Consider the following 18,794-nt stretch of genomic DNA (forward strand, 5'->3'; position numbering starts at 1 on the left):
TTCCACCCATGGCCAGCAGCTGATTTCCCAGACCTTCCACTCAAGAAACCACTTGAACTTTCTATAAACATGGCACTAGATCAAGACTTAAGCTGTTTAGAGTAGACCCATTGAATCAAGACTAACTGAAGGCTCATGAGTTTCGGTGAGTTTTCTCTAAATATGTCTACATCCAGATCTTCATCCCATCTTCCCATCTATCATTCAGTTGGTCAAAGCCAAAGCCAGAGCACCTTTTACACGCTTGCCTTTGTCTTGCTTTAGCTCCTGGCCGTGCAACTCACACCCTGAAAGCATGCAAGGAGGCTGGGATGGAGCACTGGTATTATTTGGACCTGATTCATCCTTCCGCAGCAGCGTCACAGGCCCTTCCATGTGTCCCTTTCTGAGGAGGAGGGGGCAGTGTGCTAGACGTGAGCTCTAGCGCCAGTGGCTGGATTGGTTGGTGGCATCTGCGTGGATCATCTGATGGAATCCTTTCCCATGTGGCTCCTTCACTGCTAAAGCAGCTCGGCATGGAGTCACTTGGAAATAACTGGAGGAACATCAATGTGAAAAGGAACTTACTGTGGCCGAGATCTGAGATCTTCAACATGCATCCACTGCCTGCCGGCCACATTTAATGAGTATCTTTCTGCCTGTTTACTGAATCAACATACTAAGCAGTAACAACTTTCTTCATTTTTTTTCTTTTTAAAAACAAGAACAAGAAGACTAGAAAAACAAACAACCACAACTCTATAGGTCAAACAACATTACAACTCGAACTTAAACATTACAACTTAAACTTACAAATCCAGAAAAAGCAAAGCGCTTTTGTACATAGTGGCCCCAGACCAGGAGTTGAAAGGGGGAAGCGCCGTTTGGGGCAGGCACTGACTCAGCCCCCGGGATCTGGATTGCTCCGGTTCACACAACAGCTGCCAAGAACCACGGGGCAGACAGCAAGCTAACACTAATGGATGGCTTCAGAGTCTGCAAGCTGCCGACTCGCAACCTTTGCTTGGCGTGACGGGGTGCCTGCGAAGGGCTCCCATGTGGAAGCCGCCCGCGAGACTTCTGGTGCGCGTACGCAGCTCTTTGCTAGAAGAGGCTGCTGGCGTTTCCAGTCAGGAAAAGTTGCGCTTGCATCGATGAGGGAATGCGTACACCGGGGCAGGAGACCTCTTTCAGCCCGAGGGCTTGATTTGGAGAATCGCAAAACCGTGCATTGGAAGAAGCCAAAAGGCCATTAGGTCCAGTGTGCTGGAAGGGGCCAAAAGGCCATTGGGTCCAGTGTGCTGGAAGGGGCCAAAAGGCCATTGGGTCCAGTCCCGCAGGACACGAAGTGCCACCGCCCCATTCAGAGGACTGCCCGAAAGCTTTTTGAATGTGTCCAGCGAGGGAGAGCCCACAACTTCCCCAAGCAATCCATTCCTCCTTGTTCTGACAGTGAGGAATTTCTGCCTGATGTCTAGTCTAAATCTGGTTTCTTTTAACTTAAGTGCATTATTCTGCGTCCTGCACTCTGGAAGGGACGAGGAGAGATCTTGTCCTTCCTTTTTGTGACAGCCTTCAAGGGACTTGCAGAGGGCTGTCAAATCCCCCCTCCCTCGGCAGAGAAGCAAATGGTGGAGCGGGGAGAGCTGAAAAATAAAAAGTGTGGGGCCAGAAACACATCCCAGAATTTTGCATGTTAAAGCACTCACTGCCAATAAGTCTTAGGAGAGGAATTTGCAGAATGAGGAGAAAAGAGTAGAAAAGCCAGGAACCTGTGAAGGAGTCCGTGGCTGGATGACAAGGGAAGGGGCTGGGAGAAGGGAGGGTGTCTCCTAGCGATGCCCAGGATGGCACTGGGGCAAAGCCCGCTGGAATCAGTCTCCGTCCATTTGCAGGCTTCCCCTTGTGCTCTGCCCTGGCTTAGACAGCGAGCTGAGCCAGGAGGAACTCTGCACCCACGCATGGAACAAAAACGGGCAACCAGCAACCCTCTTCTGCATCTCATGCAACGCAAATGTTGCGAGTCATGTGTGGGGAAGAAGGCAGCCTCTGCCACAGTGTCCTCACAAAGCTGGCAAGCACCGTGCAAAGGCTGGCTGGGCTTGCTAGGAAGCTGCAAAGCTCGAGAACGTGGGCCAACGCCCTGGGAAACCGAGCCCGGGGAATGCAATGGACTTGCAGCCCCAGCGTGGATTCCTCACAGGAGCCGATGCTCCCGGGACTCCAGCAGGGCTGCATTTAACTTCTGGCCTGAAGGTTCCCGAACCCCGGTGTACGCACAGCCGCCCTGTGCAGAATGGACGAGGGCACAGCTCTCCAGCTGGCCTGCAGGGCCGGTGACTCGACGCGATGCACGACGAGCGTCGGCCAGTGCCCCGGCGTGCCAAGTCCCTCCAGAAGTGGGGCCAGCGAAGGAACGGAGAAGTGTGGGGAGGGCAGGCCAGGGCAGGCCCGGTGGTCCACAGACATGGTCTTTCTGCTGGGCTGCATGGGCCCCTGCTTCTCAGCCCCGTGCCGGCCCCTTCTGCTGGAGCCTCAGCACGCCTGGCAGAACGGATACGAAGGCTCATGAGCACGTCAAGAAGAACAGGCCTGAGTCCGGTGTGTGCACTTCACACAATGCGATCCCCTTTGCATAGAGAAATGAGGGCAGTTTGCATGTCCACCCTATGAGAGCTTTTACTGTGGAGATCCAGAAGTAGAAATCTGCCCCCTTTTTTCTTAGTAGGGGGAATAAACCCATATACTTTCCAGGCTGTGATCAGCACAGCAGGAGCAGGTGTTAACGTTAGCTATGGAGCGAACTGTGTACTTGCCTGTTCTTTGCTATGCAAAGAGGATCATGCAGCTAAGCACACATACGAACCAGTCCTTGTCTTAAGTTTGAGCTCTTCCCACCCCGCAACCCAGCATCCAGATCTTCCAATGAAAAACAACAACATTTGTTTAAGTTAAGAAGAAAGAACCCTCTCTTGGCCACAATTACCTTGCATTCATTCCTTAGTATTTAACAAAATATTATATATATATATTTTCCTCTTTAAGTGCACACACACGCGCGCTTGCTCACACAGACTGATTAGAGCAGATTTTGAAACATCTAGATTGGCTCGTACAGTCCACAGTGGAATAAGAAGAGTCCTTTGGAAACGTCATGCATTGCACGAAGCCTCCTAAAAAATTGACATCATTGTTTTAGTTCAGCTGAAAAAGCTGTGTATCTGGCTGTGGCTCTGAGCAGAACGCAGGACTGAAGAATTTCCCACCTTCCTTCAACCCTAAATCAAAGGCATTAATGACTTTTTGTGTGTGGCTAAATCAGACTAAACCCTCAGCTGAAAAAAATGCTGAGATTCGGAACGAATCTCCCCCAGTTTCAAAGTCTTTATTACTTCTCTGTCGTATCAAAGATCATCCAGGGATGGCTGAGGGCAGTTGGATCTTCTGAGATCCACCAGGATGGAGCCGCCTGTTTAAGCTACATAATCCACAGAATTAGCATCCTAGCCCTTTTGGTGTGAACCTTGGCACAATGAAGGCATCACACCTGTGGTACCCAAAGTATGTCATTTGGGTCTCTAGCTTCAGTTACATCCTGCTTTCTGCGGAAATGTATCAACAAAAGAGTCACATGTATAGAAGGCATCACATTCCTGGAATTCATCAATTCATCTTCACTTAGGTAGGGCTATGTATATATATTTCTGCCATGTTCTTTTTGCTTTTCTTAAAAAAAGAGAGAGATAGAGAAAGATCCATCTCAAAAATATAGATCTATTATAGCTGGGGTGACCCTTTTAGAAAATTCACAGCTTAACATAAAATTTTATGATACATTCTTGGAGGAAGAAAAATACCAACTCCACCGTTTGAGTCTGGATTTCCTGTCCACCAAATGATGTTCTAAAGAGCTCCAACAGGTGCACTCATTTCGAATGCTTCTGCTAGAGCCCGTTGCAATGTTTGCACCGTCAAGGCTGTTATTACCTCCCCCCCCCCCAAGCATTTATGTTACATTCTGAGTCATGAAAAAGGGGACAGAGAAAAATCCAAGCAAATGCATTTGAAAGGACATCAAGAAAGGAGCACAAATCCATGAGGGGTTTCTCCACAGATATCAGCTTGGCAACCAGAATTCACAACGGCACACAGATCACCAGAAACACAAAGCCAACAATGGAGTTATCTGCAGCTCACGGGGGTGGTGGGTGGGTTGAACTTTTTGTCCGGTTGATCTCAGTGGAGTATTTACAATCCCCTTTCACACCTTCTCTTCTAGCTGTCCGGCATCACGGGTTCCACGCTTCCAGAAGGTTCTTGTTTCTCTTTTGAACAAGAGGGAGGTGTTTTCTTTTTTAAATGATGGTAAGAATGATGGAATAAAATAAAACACAGACAGGCACAAAGACCCACGCCACCAAAATTATGACTTTTCGTTTGCAAAGGAGGTTTTTCGCTTTTTCTCCCTCCCACTGCTTGGGGAAGGGGGTGGGTTTCAGATGCTCATGTGGCCAGGTTCTCCGCATTTATGCTTGACATCCGAATCTGTGAGCTGCTCTTGCTCAGAATAGACAATTGGGTCCCCCCGTTCACTCCGCTGCTCGCTAGGGAGGGGTGACGATGCTTCAAATCCACAGCAAAGTACCGGTTGACTTTCCAGCTCCTCCATTTTCTCTTTATTTCTGATTGCACCTTTAGGGAGAAACTTTAAAAGGTCATTTTTTAATGTACTTGGCCGCTTAGGAATATGCTGATACAGTATCTCAATATATTTGTGTGTGTGCGTATCTATAAACCAAACTTCCCCAATCGAGTACCCTTCCCATGGTTTGGACTACAGCTCCCATCAGCTCATTCTATTCTATTCTATTCTATTCTATTCTATTCTATTCTATGGAGTCAATTCAATTCAATTCAATGTGCAAAGACTGATGCAAACCATGCTAAGTTATGTTAGATAAAATCAGGAACCCAAAGAGCCTCATGGAACTCTGCACATGCACAGGGATTTCAGTGATGAGCCCTCTGGGCACAGTTTCTCCTGCTCTGCTCAATGCAGCTCTGGAGGAGCACCCAGGACCACGCAGAAGTGGTGCCTGTGAAGGTGGTGTGAAGACGGAGGAATTGTGCAAATCAAGGGCCAAATGGGAAATATGTACCGATGTCCTCAATGTTGTGTGACTTTGTCCTCAGTCTGAAGGGGGGCTGACAGAGCCTACAGGAGAAATTTGGGCAAATTAGGGTTTTTTGCCAGATCAAACTGGGGCGTTGCTGGAATCACTGCAAGCACATCGGGTGATTTCCAGATGTCTCTGGCAAAATGCACCTGCGTGCACATCTGGCCCTCTAAACAGGGCCCGGTCATGCTTTCCTAGAAGTGAGCACACAACCCACCCCCTTTGCTATATGGGCGACCCCCATTCATTCAAATTTACTCTCCTTCCCAACCCTTTGCCTCTTTGGCAGCTGTTAATGGCTCCATAAAGATGTTTCCAGGTGTGCTGGCTGCCATCTTCCTGCAGCCCAGTGCAAGTCTCATGAAAGTCCATGACTCATTAATGCATGCGCGTGACATCTCAGAGGGTAGAAAGCAAAGCACATCATTCAGATTCCCATAGAAAATAACACACCACGACTAGAATAGTTTAAAAAAAAACTTTTGTACCCCCGACATATAAGCTCCGTAAAGAAACTTTTGTAACTGTTCAAACTGGAGCCTACAGAAGAAACAACGGAAGCTTCAGTTGATTAATCTATCAATTAAAATCTACAACCCCACATATTTTAAATGTATATGGAATTTCAATCCAGCTATGTTGAAGTATTTACACCATATTATTAAATTTCATTTATATACCATGTTTTTCCCTCTGCCAAGGAACCCCAGGTGGCTTACTCGGTTCTCCTCCCCTTCTCCACCCACATTCTATCTTTAAAAACAACAACAACCCTGTGAGGTAGGTTAGGCTGAGCCAGTGCCTGGCCCAAAGACCCCCAGTGACCTTCATGGCTGAATGAGGACTAGCACCCAGACCTCCAAATTCTCAGTCCAACATTTTGACTGCTACAACATCACATCTTCTCTCTCTCTCTCTCTCTCTCTCTCTCTCTCTCTCTCTCTCTCTCTTTCTATCACATACCTAGAGCTAGATATAAATATATAGACATCCCTCCATCATGTTACGTTAGAATCGTTCACACACTGAATCATTCTCAATGCAAGAGGCTGAGGCAAGAAAAGTCATCCCTCATCTGCACTCATGTAATGATAAACTATTTATTTATGTTTGTTTGTTTATTTATTTATTTAAGGCTCTTCTATACTGTCATTTATTCCATGAATCTAAGATTTTCTAAGATTAAAACAGCAGAACAGGTATAACGATTAAAAACTCTGCTGTGCCAGTACTTGATATAAGATAAAATGGTTAAAAATACCAGCAGCAATTTAAAAACTGGGAAAATTAAAAGGGTTTGGCCTGGCACCGGAATGAATAAAGCGGCGGCGCCAGGCAAATCTCTCTGGGGAGCAAGTTCTACAACTGGGACATGAGATCCAAAAAGGCCTTTCTCTTATAATAGCCCCCCCACCACCTCTTTCAAGGAGGGCTATTGAAGGAGGACCTCTGCAGAGGTCCGGACAGCCTCATATGGAAGGAATGTTCCTTTAGATATCCAGACCCCTCTCAGGTCATGATTCCGTGCATGAACAGCTCCTGTGAAAATAATCCGTAAATCTCGCTGTTCTATCCCCATCTCCCAACATCCCTTCACTCTACCAGTGAGTGCAAAACTGAACCCAGAATGAGAAAATGTCGATGAAGGGGCTATGCGGACCGTATGGACGTGTGGAACAGCAAAACCTGAGCTCACCGAATCCTCTGAATTGCACCCGACTGCTCATTCCAACCTGAGACTGGGCAAGATAGTGAGTCTTCTTCTGTTTAGTTTAGTTTTTCTCTTGCTCTCATGAAAATCTGTATTTTTCCTAGTGGTTCCTCAGTTATGCACATCGGTGAAATAGATGCATTTTGCCCACCAATGAAAGCATATTTGTGTGCACTTTTCAATTGGGCATATTTTTCTCATGAGCACATGCTGTCAAACACTCTTATTTTGGTCCACGAATCACACAGTGAGCTCAGCAATGCATAGACCACAAGTACAGTCTATGCACGGCTTGGGACTTGGATACCTAAAGGAACGCCTTCTTCCGTATTTGCCCTCCCACCCCCTGAGATCGCCAGCAGAGGCCCTCCTCTGGGAGCCCTCCGTGAGAGACATTAGGAGTCAAAGTACCTGGAGGAGGGCCTTCTCTGCGGTGGCGCCCTGACTGTGGAATGCACTCCCCAGAGAGGCCCGCCTGGCGCCGTCGTTATTTGTTTTTAAGACCTTTTTATTTCAACAATATTTTAATAACTTTTAATAATAGCTATATATGTTTTACTCTGCAGCCAGGGTGGTTCTGGAATTTAGTTGTATTATGTTTTATTCTACTCTTCTTATTTATTTATGTAAGCCGTTGTGAGGCTCTGCAAAAGGACGGCATATAAATATTATGAATGAATGAATGAATGAATGTTTAGTCTGGAAGGAGCAAAGCAGGAGAATCTCAATTGAAATGAACCGAACTTTCTTTCTCATACAAGCCTAGCAGGTGGGAGCCCTTGATTCTGTACTGGTGGGATGTCCATTGACAGGGGAAAAGGTGGGGCTCTCCGTCCAACTTGCCTTTCCCCCTAAGCAATAGCTTGCTGATCATTCCAGTGAGGAAAGTGAACTAGGGCGCCACTGCGTGGAGGGACCCCAATATGTCCAGCTCCCCGGAGTGTGAGGTGTCCCATGGAGAGGAACGGCGTGTTTCTTTTCCCTTCCAAAAGTATCTCCATGGTTGGAAGGATGGGGAGAAATGTTCCTCACCTCAGGGCTTGACGGTCATGCCCAGTTTGGAGGAAGCGGTGGGGTGGCAAGTCCAGCCAGTTTGGGCCCTACTTCATGGAGGATTCCGTTTCCTCCCTTCCTGGAAATGGATACCGCTTGCTGCTGCCCAGGAAGCACCCTGTTTGCAAGCGCCAGCCTGAACAGTTGCTGACAGGCAGAATGGAAAATGTAGGTGGATGCAGGCGACAGACTAAATCTCTAAAGGAGAGGCATGGATTCAAGAAGCTTACCTCGCCATTCAGGAAGCAATAGAGCACAGCCACGACGAAGCCCTGAGAAGAGGAGGAGAGAGGGAGACCCGTGTTGAGATGTGCAGAGAAAAGCCAGTCGTGCTGGGCTAAATTCGTGGCCTGGCCTAACTCGGGTAGAGCGGGAAGGTGGCAGCAGAAGTGGGGTGAACCCTGTTGGAATTGTCCTGAGCCTCGAGGAAGCTTGCACACGCTTGCAGAGCCCTGGCTGTGCAACCGGGGACCTTCTTCTGCATGAGCAAATGCCCTTGTTTCTGGTCCAAGGTCCTAAGGAGACCTCCCCTGCCCTCCACTGAGATGGATGGAGACCTAACAGGGCCGTCTCTTTTGCTGTTTGCACCCACCTGGAAAGAACCCAGTCCCAGTTCAAACACCAGCCTCTCTCGCTTGCTGACGTTCTCTGGGTAGAAGGCAAACACTGTGTAATGGATCCCAAAGAGTGGAATAAGCAGCAAGGTCGACCGGGCCAGCCTCCTGTCAAGATAAACAAAGACACACTTCTGTAAAGGGTGCCCAAGGAACGCATTCCATTCTCCCTTGACTTGGAGGAGAGACCCACTCATGACTGCGATTAGGACTAAAGCAATCTCTGAAATTCACATTCGATCCCATTTGGCAGAGTGCGGAAGCTTCCACGATCTGCCCTTTCTTTGGTCAGCCTAGGCCAAGAGAGAGGCCTTCCAGGATGTCTCTCAAACCTACTTTCTGAAATGTTTTGAACCTGCCTTCCCCAAGCTTGGCACCCCAGGTAGGGTAGGTCCACAAGTCCCGGCATCTCCAGCCTGCTTGGCTTGGGGGCTGCAATTCAGCACAACTGGTGGAAACAAGCTTGGGGAAGAGTGCTTTGTATGGAGATCCCCGGAACTGGATCTGTAACATGATGCACTCAAAGAATGCAAACAGATAATATCAGCATGTCCCAGCTGCTCATTTCTGCCCCAGAGTTTTTCTTGGGTGCTTCTTTAGACAGAGATATTGCCTTACAACACGTTAAACAGATCTTCTCATTTCTTCTGTGGTTCTCCACTCTTTTTTACGTTCAGACACATATCATTTTTGGTGGTGTTTGTGGTGTCACAGAGAAGGCAAAATTATACCGCTCCTGAAAACAAACATTCTTCGAAGAACCCCAGGCATGGATCTCACGTTCCTTCTCAGCTGCAGTTTGGATCAGAGTTCCCACTGCTTTTTACCAGACCGGGAATCTGGCTAGAATCAGCAAACAATTAGCTACTTTTGAAAGCAAATTCCCAGGATGTGTCCCCTGGGAAAGCCTCACCACATCCATGGAAATGAGAGGAACAGGGATGGGTGAGCTCACCGTTGGCTTTTGAACTTGGCTGCAAGGCTTGGTTCGGCTCACTCCTGCTCTTGTCCACAACCTGTTTTTCCTTTTAATTGCAAAAGGCTGTACACCTGGAGAAGGCTGTGCATTTTCGAGTGCATATGCAAATGTGAGTTTGGGTATTTTAAGCATTTTCAGAGAGCATGTGCTCCCTTTCACATCCGCATTTAAGGTTGCAAAGAGAGCTTTTCGGAGTGGTTGGCCAAAAGAATCAAAGCTCTCCCACTTCCCTAGCTATCCAAGAATGCCTATGGACAAACCGCCATTTTTCAGCATCTAACAACTAGTGCTGAAACTGGTTTACACGATTTGGTTACCCAACTTCATCTTCTGCATGAGTTTTATCTATCCATCATAGAAGCATAGAAGAGTAGAGTTGGAAGGGGCCAAGAAAGCTATTGGATCCAACCACCTGCTCAGTGCAGGGCTCCAAGCCAAACCATCCCTCTCCGATGCCTGTCCAGTTGCATCCTGAATGCCTCCAGAGTGGGGGAGCCCCCCCCCTGCCCCAAGGTGATGGGTTTCATTGCTACACCACTCTAACAGCTAGCATGAGAACGTAGGAATAGCTCTCCTGGATCAGACCAGAGCCAAGCCGAGAAAACCTGATTCCTACCAGCAAACTGGATTGTTCACACATCATGGGCACGAGCTTCAGGTGGGCAAGTCAGCACATTTGGAATTAGGGTTGGGACAAACCCTTTTGGCATCTCTCCCTTCAGAATCTGCCACCTTCCTATTACATTCGGCCCAGTCTTGCAAAGCAAGCCGAGCTGAGAGGAAGTGTCCGGATGCTCACAGATGCCCCGTGGAGCCCCACCAGCTTCCCCAGCTGCCGTGCCAAGCAGCCCACCTTCTCCCCCACTTCTGCTGCCAGGGGACACAGAAGGAGGGCTCTGTCTGAGCAGTGAATGAAGCTGACAAACTCTCCAGGGACGCTCTCCAGGAAGGCAGACTCTGGGCGATTGCACAGTCCAGGAAGCAAAAACCAGGGGATCTGGTGGATTTTCCACGCAAAACAGATTCCTTGCACATTCCAGTTTGGAAGGTCAGTGCACATAGAGGTTGCCATATGAACTTGAGCCCACAGGGGTGAGGGGATGTATTGAAAGAGTGGCTTCACGTGCTACCGCGGCCTTGTTAGACTTTGCTGCCGAATAGACAAGCCAGAGCTTCTCGTCACTTCAGCATTAGGATCAACTAGGGTGAAACACGCAACAGCCAACCTGAGCTGTGTGTCGGGATGAACACAGGTTGTGAAATCCGTCCCATCTATGTTTCATGGATGGCCGTGTGCTTTTTAAAATTTGGTCAGTCTGTTCATTGAAGCAACTGCAGTTTGCACAGAAGCATCTGTGCCTGTTTGCACAATTTCAAAGTTGTGCAATCCACACTTCTAAGATTGCATAACTGTCCATAAAATACACAAATCCTCTGAAATATGTATTTTCGCACTTTAGCTTATGGGTGAAATGCACATCTTTTAATTTTATGTATTTTTCTCTGACTGAATTTGCATGCAATTACATAAGATAAATAAAAAGGACTGCAGGTCTGTAGAATCCATGTGACTTTGGAAAAGCAGGCCCACTGCAGGAGCTGTGTGTGAGATTATTAGAAATCCAAATTCATTCGAGGCTGTTGTGGATTTCTCCAACATCATGGCTTTGTCCCATATCCCTGGCTGGGACGCCACTCACAGGACTGAAGGTAACTTTGCAATAGCAGCCCGTACGCTAGTGTGGAAAGAGTGTTGTTTGTGGACCAGTCCTGGATTCTTTGCGATGGGAAATTCTTTGGAAGGACTTGGGTCTGCCTGTGCAAAAAGGGCACATCAATGCCCCCTTCGCAATAGCCCAGTGAGGTTCAGCCAGTGAATTACTGCACGTCGTTTAACATGCTATCAATGGCTTTTCCCGAAAGCGGGCATTCCATCTTTTTGACTGCATCCCAGTCGTAATTCTCAGAAATAAGAAATGTACCATGTTTTTCATCTCCACCAACATTCCCACTGCTGTTGCTAAGAAAGACTTAGATTTCTGGGGGTTATCATATTGCCCAAAATGGGCAGGACCAAAGTTTTAAGGCCAAAAATTGGCAGGACTGAACCCCTTATGGCAAAATGTCTCCTTTGAAGTGCCTGCACGTCACCGCTGTCCTTGGTTACACACTAAACAGCTGCGGAGCATCTTCTTGGCAATGCTGTGAAGAACATGGTGGCCGTTCCCGTGGATAAGGATGCAGGACAGGTGTGCATATTCTGAGGCTCAGGACCAGCCCCATTTTCGCCCTTCCATTATGGAAGAAAAATGCACTTTGCGCATGCACTTTGAAAACGTGCACTGCAACACACACACTTCCACTTCAGCATAAAACTCTTGCAAGTGCTAAGAGTGAGGAAACAGGTGAAGCTTTGCGGGGGAATGCAAATAAATCTTCAAAAAATCGATTCCCCCATCCCTAGGCTGGGTCGCTGGAGAAGGCAGCCCTCCTTCCCTGCATTGGAGTCTTTCCAGGAGTATTACTTAGTCCCACAATTGTAGGGATCCCCTTCCCAGCTGAGCCAACGCTCCGCTTTGAAACGGCCTTCAAAAGAGAAAGTAACAAAGAAAGACACTTGTCTTGGTATATTTGCAAGCTGCTGTTGTTAAAGCGATTTTGGCCAAACCAAAAATTCCTCATTCCGCTTTCTGACACTCAGCAGGAAGCACTATTGGAAAGCCCTGATGGAGGGAGTCTGGATTAAGGTGACTCTGGGTCTTTCCATCACGTTCACACAGCAAACAAGGGCGCAAGGGCAGAGCAGGACAGAAATGGGAAACTCAGAAGTGGCCTCTGCCCTCCCCACCCCTCCCGACAGAAAGGGCAGCACTGAAACTCAGTGCCCTGACAACTTTTACCAAAATCCTTGACATGACAAAGAGACAAAATCCATGACAAAGAGGCATAGAAATTCTACCCCCCTCCTGGTTAGAAACTGTGAAAGGGCAGGGAAAGATTCAGCAGCGCACGAGTTGAAACCGTCATACGTAAGAGATGGTTAAAGTTCCAATTTGTACTTATTTAATTATTGACCTTCTTATAATTGCACTTGTATATTGATTTACATTTTTGAGTATGTTTTGCAATCATTTCTAACAGTTTACTCTTCCTTGTTTGTGGGAGGTTTGTCTGTTGTGTCTTAGAGCATTTTGTGATTCCAGTGCAAAGGTGCAGTCCTAAGCACGTATAGGCAGAAATTGGCTGACAATTCCCAGCATTCTCTAGTCCGTATGGCGAGGTGGGGAATGCTGGGAGCTGTATAACTTTTTTTTGTCCTATGCATGCATAGAATCGACCCTTTGGTCATCTTGGACTGTAGAAGGGTAGGCGAGGTAGAAATATTTTAAGAGCACAATCCAATCACCTCCTAATTCTGTCTGGGAGGCACTGGAATTATTTGGGGTCTGAACTTCCAGGTTCTTAGATCTCAGAGCTGGGAGTCCAAAGGACAAGGCCCTGCCCTGCCCACTCCCTGACAGCCTTTGCAAAAAAACCCACACTGGCTGCCCCACTCCCATTCAGAGGCTAACATAAAGCAATGGCTCATGGTGTTGGATTGCCCCCCGAATCCATAATTTTATGGACAGTCTAAATCTTTCCAGGTTGATTCAGAAGTAAGCCTCATTAGGCTCAATGGGACTTACCCTCAGGAAGGTTTGCGTGGGATTGCAGGTTAAGGCTGCAATCCTACGCATGTTTAGATGGGAAAACGTTTATTCGTTCCCCAGGTAGCATAGCCCGCTGGGAATGGCTGTTTAAGATGCGGCTAGGTTTCTAAGCATGCATAGGCTTGTGCCCTGAGTGAAGTTTCAAAGTTAATCTTAGAATCAGAGCTTATGCAGTTCCTCATAGCGTTCAATGCATTTGAATTCATCGATGCGCTGCATTACTATCGCACAATCATGCATGGATAAAATTCCACAGATCCTATCTCACAATTGACTTCATATGCACAGTTCATGCTCCCAGGAATGACTGCATCACCATTCTTTTTGTGTTTCCCAAGGCACAACCACGCACCTGAAAAAACTGACGCACAGAAAGGAGTTTGGGCTCACCTTTTTGTGGTGTGCTATCGCTCTGCACAGAGACACACGCAATTAGACACCCCACAAAAAGAAAGGCATGCAGTCATTTCAAGATTGCTCCCTGTAGGAGCTGTGAATGAGCACGTCACAAGGGGAAAATGGAAGGAGGCATGGGTAAAATGAAGGAGCAGAAGGTTTCAATAATCCCAAAATTTATTTACTGGAAGCATTTTTAGTGCAAGGCAGTTAATCAAGAAAAAGAAATGTGATGAGTAGAAAGGAAGCTCAAACTGAGAGACAATAAAACTCAAAAGCACACCTTACTTAAAAGAGGAAACAGCAGCCAACCTCAGAAAGATTTTAAAAGATTAAAAAATAAGGCCAGATAATCCAGTACTCCAAAATTCTGGGAGAAAGGTGCCTGAGCGAACATAGGGCAGCCTTAAGTGTAGAACCAAGCACAGTCAGGACCCCAAGGGTGTGGAATGGGCTTCCACGGGAGGTGGTTGAGGCCCATTGGTGAGGGTGTTCAAGGATAGGCTGGATGTGCACATGGTGGGCATGTCGTGAGCAGAGCTGGCTGGAGCCGGGGGTCAGACTAGATGGCCCAGGAGACCCCTTCTGACTCGCTCCGTTTTCTATGTTTCTATGTAACTTCATGCAGAGGGCTGGAGTCATTTGGCCTGAACTCCACTCTTTTGCCAAGTGGGAAGAAGGAATTTGACCCTATAGCTCAGCACTTGGATGGAAACCGGCCACCAAAGGAAGCAGCCACCGGAGGGCCAAGTGCTTATACGAAAGGCATCATAAATCAAGAGGGAAGAAACTTCCCAGACTCTTCCTGGATGGAGCCACAAATCGGAAACCGATCAGTGCATTTCTGGAGCCAGTCTGAGTTTCAGAAAAGGTGCTCCCTGCCAGCAGCCCCCCACCTGCACTTCTAATAATGTTCAGTGGCAGCCGCCGCCTCTCCTTCTGCTGGGTCGCCCTGGCTTGTTCAGCAACTCATTGGAGCTGAATGATCTGTGGCTCCTGGGATATGCAGTTTTCCAGGGGCAGCTTGAAGCCCTCAAAGCCACGGCTCTTTCAGCTCCACGAGGGATTGCCACGTGCCCCTTTCCTCTCCCACCCCAGCCCAAGGATACGCCTCCATTGGCTCCTCAGCAGACCTCTCTTTGGAGGCATCCTCCATGTGGAAGATGGTCCAGCCAAAGTCTGGTTTAAAGAGCAGGCGATCTGCGGGGAGTGGCCAGGACCTGAGATTTGTCCACACTCGTTGGGATTGCCTGGGGAGCCAATGAAGAAGGTATGTGGGGAGCAGCCAGCCACAGCTTTCCCTGCTGGGGCGAGATGTCTGGTGCTTCTATCGATGTTTCTGAAGCTGCACCTACTCGTGGCCCTTGTGAGCGCATGCAGCGTGGATACTGATTTGTGCATGACTCGGTGCGCTTCTCTTTGGGGCGTGAGGTGTACCTGGCCACGCTGCCCCCCATGCGCTGTTCAGGATGACATCAGGATGATCTGAAGTCTTTCCTTCTTCCCACTCTGACACCCCGGTGGTCCTCACTTACAGGGAAGGGCAGGCAGTGTTTGCGGGGGGGTGGTTGTGAGGATCCGGAGGGAAGAAAGCTAGGAATTCTCCTCCAGAGCCAGAGGAAGTTCAGAGGCACTGAGGCTTCGTGGCTTGCTTCTTCGTTGGAGTTCTGTTCAGAACACCAGGAATTAAGGGACCCTGGCAGGCCGGTGCTGAGCCAGGCTTTGGCAAGTGGAAAGGCACGGTTTGGTCAGCGGTCCTTGGAGTCGGCCCGCGGCTTGCAACCCCAATGAACCAAACCAGTCCGCACCACTACAAGGGGCTGGATCCACGATCCGCATTGCTGAGAGGAGGATCCGCTCGGGGAAGGCATTCCTGCCCCGTTTGGAGGGATCCCCCAGCTCCGCTTCCCCTGGCTCTCCGTGTCGCAAGCTGGAGGGTGGGAAAGAGAGAGGGGAAGTGCATTTCCACCCCCGGAGTGAATCCACCAGGACTCTGGATCCGACCCAGAACATTCAGCTCCATCGCAGTGGTGCTACCAGCACAAAGCACACGAGAAAAACAAAACAGAGAAGCGAACATGCACAGCACACAGAACACAGATGCTGCCCTGAGCTGCAGCTGCGACAACGGACCACGAATGAGCCACATGCGTCGAACACCAAGGTCGCCACAGGTTTGCATCCACTTACAGGGTTATGGTGGACAGTTCTGACATCCTGCAAGAGTGCTGGTTAGCCCTGTTGGATTTACAGTAGCATTTCTGAACGCAGCTGCTGAATATGACAAGATTGGCAACAAACAAACGAAAATGAACAAAATTCAACCAAAATAAACCAAAAGGTTCTTTCTACTTCATGTTCAGCTTATCACGTCAACTTTAAACACATTTTTATTGGTCATGATGGTAAAAAAACACATTGCAAGACAAGCTGGGAGCTCAGATGCTGAAGTGATGTGAAACGAAGCACGAAACATGCTTATTCCGCTACTGAGCCACAAAACTAGCAGAAAGTTGCAAGCAGATGAAGCAAAACTGACAGCAACAGAGAAAGGTCCTGGATGATGTTCATGCTTCCGATGGGTTAAGTACCAAGCTAGAAGAAGGGTTGGGTCTATGAACCAAAATATACTTGAAGGAGGATCGGAAGATAGGCAGTGTGCTTAGTTTTAGAAGATTCACATAAAAGATTCAAATGAGAATCTACAGAGAACCTGAGAATAATAAGAGACTGACACTTAAAATCCAAGAGAGCTTTTGCTTGAGGGCACTCTTGTATTTTGGTGTGTTGTGTTGTGAAATCTTGGCATGATTTGCAAAAACAAAACAAAACCCTAACAAAACTTGCACTGGAAAAAAGAGCAGTATTGGGAAAATGTAATCAGGATCCAGAAAAGAGATAGGCAGACTTGGCGGACAATAAGCATGGGGAATGGTTTTGTTTGGTCTGCATTTTAAAGCAAGCAAAACTAATTTGCACTTCTTGGACACTGGAAGGTGTCATCCTTCAGACAACACACAGCGACTCAAATTTTGCAATGCAGTTCTTGACTCAGATGTCGTGAACAAAAACATGCACATCAGACAATGTTGCATAGCAGTGCTCAGATCAACATTAAGGTTCAGCAGATCCTTTGAAATCAGTCGAACTGAATGAGCTATTTATGTCAACCCAGTACGCATAGATTAGGGAAAGTTGCACGTGAAAATGGATCAGTTAGGAAAAGCTGCATGCAAATAATTGCTCATTTTAATATATATTTTAAAACATTGTAGGTCACATTCTGTTATGGAAAGTGGACAGAGCAAGCTTATATATTCTGATGGGTCCAACCTGGCCGTTGAACGCTTGGGCAGCTACAAGTTCGCATGCTGCTTTTCCCACAGCATTGAAGGGGCAAAGCTCTTTTTTTGGACTGAGCTTTTCAACAATGGCAGCTACAGACAATGCAAATGGCACAGATCCAATGGACTCTCTCTTTGCTGTGAAGCAAAAGGGTTTGTCCTTTTGGCGTGCAGAGTTAATACCTAGGCCAAATTAATGATAGTTACTCATTAGGTAGAAGGAAGACAGCAGAATTACAAGGATTCCTCAGAAGAAATCATAGATGGCCTGAAAGTGCCCCACAGAAGTGATGGGAAGAGACTATGACCTTCTCTCTTGCTTTTCCTTAAGGAAATTCTCTACAGGTTCATCTGTACAGGTTATGGATTGGCCAGCCAGGATGAGATGTGGCGAGAGACAAGAACTTGTACTTTAGATGTCTTTTTTGACCTCTGTGTCTGAAAGTAGCTTAAGGAAAAGGGGTGCTATTCATCAGGGAAACGGGGAAGGGTGCAAGTCTTCAAGCCCCCTCCCCTAGTATCAAGATCCTACTCAAAATGCCCCCCCCCCCCCGTTCTACCATGACTGTTTGCAAAGCTTAAGGTGAGACACTGAGATATCAAGTGTTATCAAGTCAGTTGTAGGATGACGACAAGAGAGTCAGGACACTTTTGGTGGTGGGCCCTGAACTGTGGCACGGCCTCCCCAGCAAGGCCAGCCTGGAACCAACACTGTCCTCCTTTCACCCCCAAGTTACGTCTTCTAGGATCAGACCCTCTGTGGCACAGGAAGGGCTCCTTAACAGATCGGTCAAATGGTCCATGGCGTTTAAAACCACTGATGTTTTAGCGGTTTCTGGAGTGATGGTATTTTAGGGTTTCTAGCACTATGCTATTTTGTCTGTTTTAATTTTGCTGTAAGTTTCCTTGAGGTTTTTTTTCCCCGTTTTGAGAAAAATAAATTATTATTAAGAATAATTCTAAGTCATGTAGTACAATAGCATCTCACATTTTATGTATTTATTTATTTAGGATATTTATATGCCGTCCTTTGCAAAAGCCTCAGGATCTAGGATTAGATAACATTCTTTACCGTATACGTCCCTGGAAGCTGTATGCAGTTATGCCCTTAAACGTCTCAGGAATATTTATGGGAAATATTAGGGGGGCAGTCCTGTTAATGGACAGCTCTTTAGAATCATTTGCTGAGCCCTGGCGGATGAGGCGCCATCTCAACTGACTCCACTAATGGTGCTACCTTATATAGGCCTACAAAGCTCATTGAGTTAATTAGCACTGATTCTCAGTCAGTGGATATAGGAGTGCAGCCCAGAGCCTTCGAAGGTTCCACCTCATTTCTGCAAAACCCCCATTGCATCCTGGAGAGAAGATAAACTATCACAATTTGTGAGAGATGCTCTAAAAGCCATGATTCTGTTCCATGTTCGTTTATCAAGTCCTTAAGATTAATGCTGGCATCAGTTCCTGGCATCTTAAGAATCTGCCTTGCCTTGCTTTGCTTTTGAGCAATGCGTAACATGGTGACCCAAAAAGTTTGAACAATTGGTCTATAGCACTTTCCATGAAAACAAAGCGCAAGGGCAAGGGAGGAAGTGGTACACTAGACAAAACATTAGGAAATGCCGACTTTATATAACACTAAATCGGCATGTGGGAATGAACTTTCAACAGATTTTCCCCAAGCAAATGTCAGCAGCGGGCTGAGCTCCCCCAGGTTCTTACAATCATCTTTTATCACTTCTTCCTTGAATCTATAGATTTGTCAATATGGAACATCAGCACTGGTCTTTAATCCCTGGCAAATAACAACACAAGAATGAAATCTGATTTT

The 18,794-nt window shown here is 47.3% G+C and overlaps 1 protein-coding gene across 1 annotated transcript in view; it reads right to left on the reverse strand.

Annotated features, from left to right (window-relative positions):
* Positions 1-4,432: 4,432 nt before the first annotated feature.
* ADCYAP1R1 (ADCYAP receptor type I) overlaps positions 4,433-18,794 on the reverse strand; it is a 68,064-nt gene continuing 53,702 nt past the window's right edge. Inside the window, exons 16-19 of the mRNA XM_044424981.1 lie at positions 15,810-15,893; positions 8,513-8,642; positions 8,151-8,192; positions 4,433-4,684 (exon numbers count right to left, since the gene is read on the reverse strand). Of these exons, the coding sequence (XP_044280916.1) occupies positions 4,475-4,684; positions 8,151-8,192; positions 8,513-8,642; positions 15,810-15,893 (466 nt within the window). The 3' untranslated portion in view covers positions 4,433-4,474. The remainder of the gene's footprint in view (positions 4,685-8,150; positions 8,193-8,512; positions 8,643-15,809; positions 15,894-18,794) is intronic.

This window comes from Varanus komodoensis, unplaced genomic scaffold (assembly GCF_004798865.1).
Source record: "Varanus komodoensis strain SLA01 unplaced genomic scaffold, ASM479886v1 scaffold15, whole genome shotgun sequence".
Lineage (NCBI taxonomy): Eukaryota > Metazoa > Chordata > Lepidosauria > Squamata > Varanidae > Varanus > Varanus komodoensis.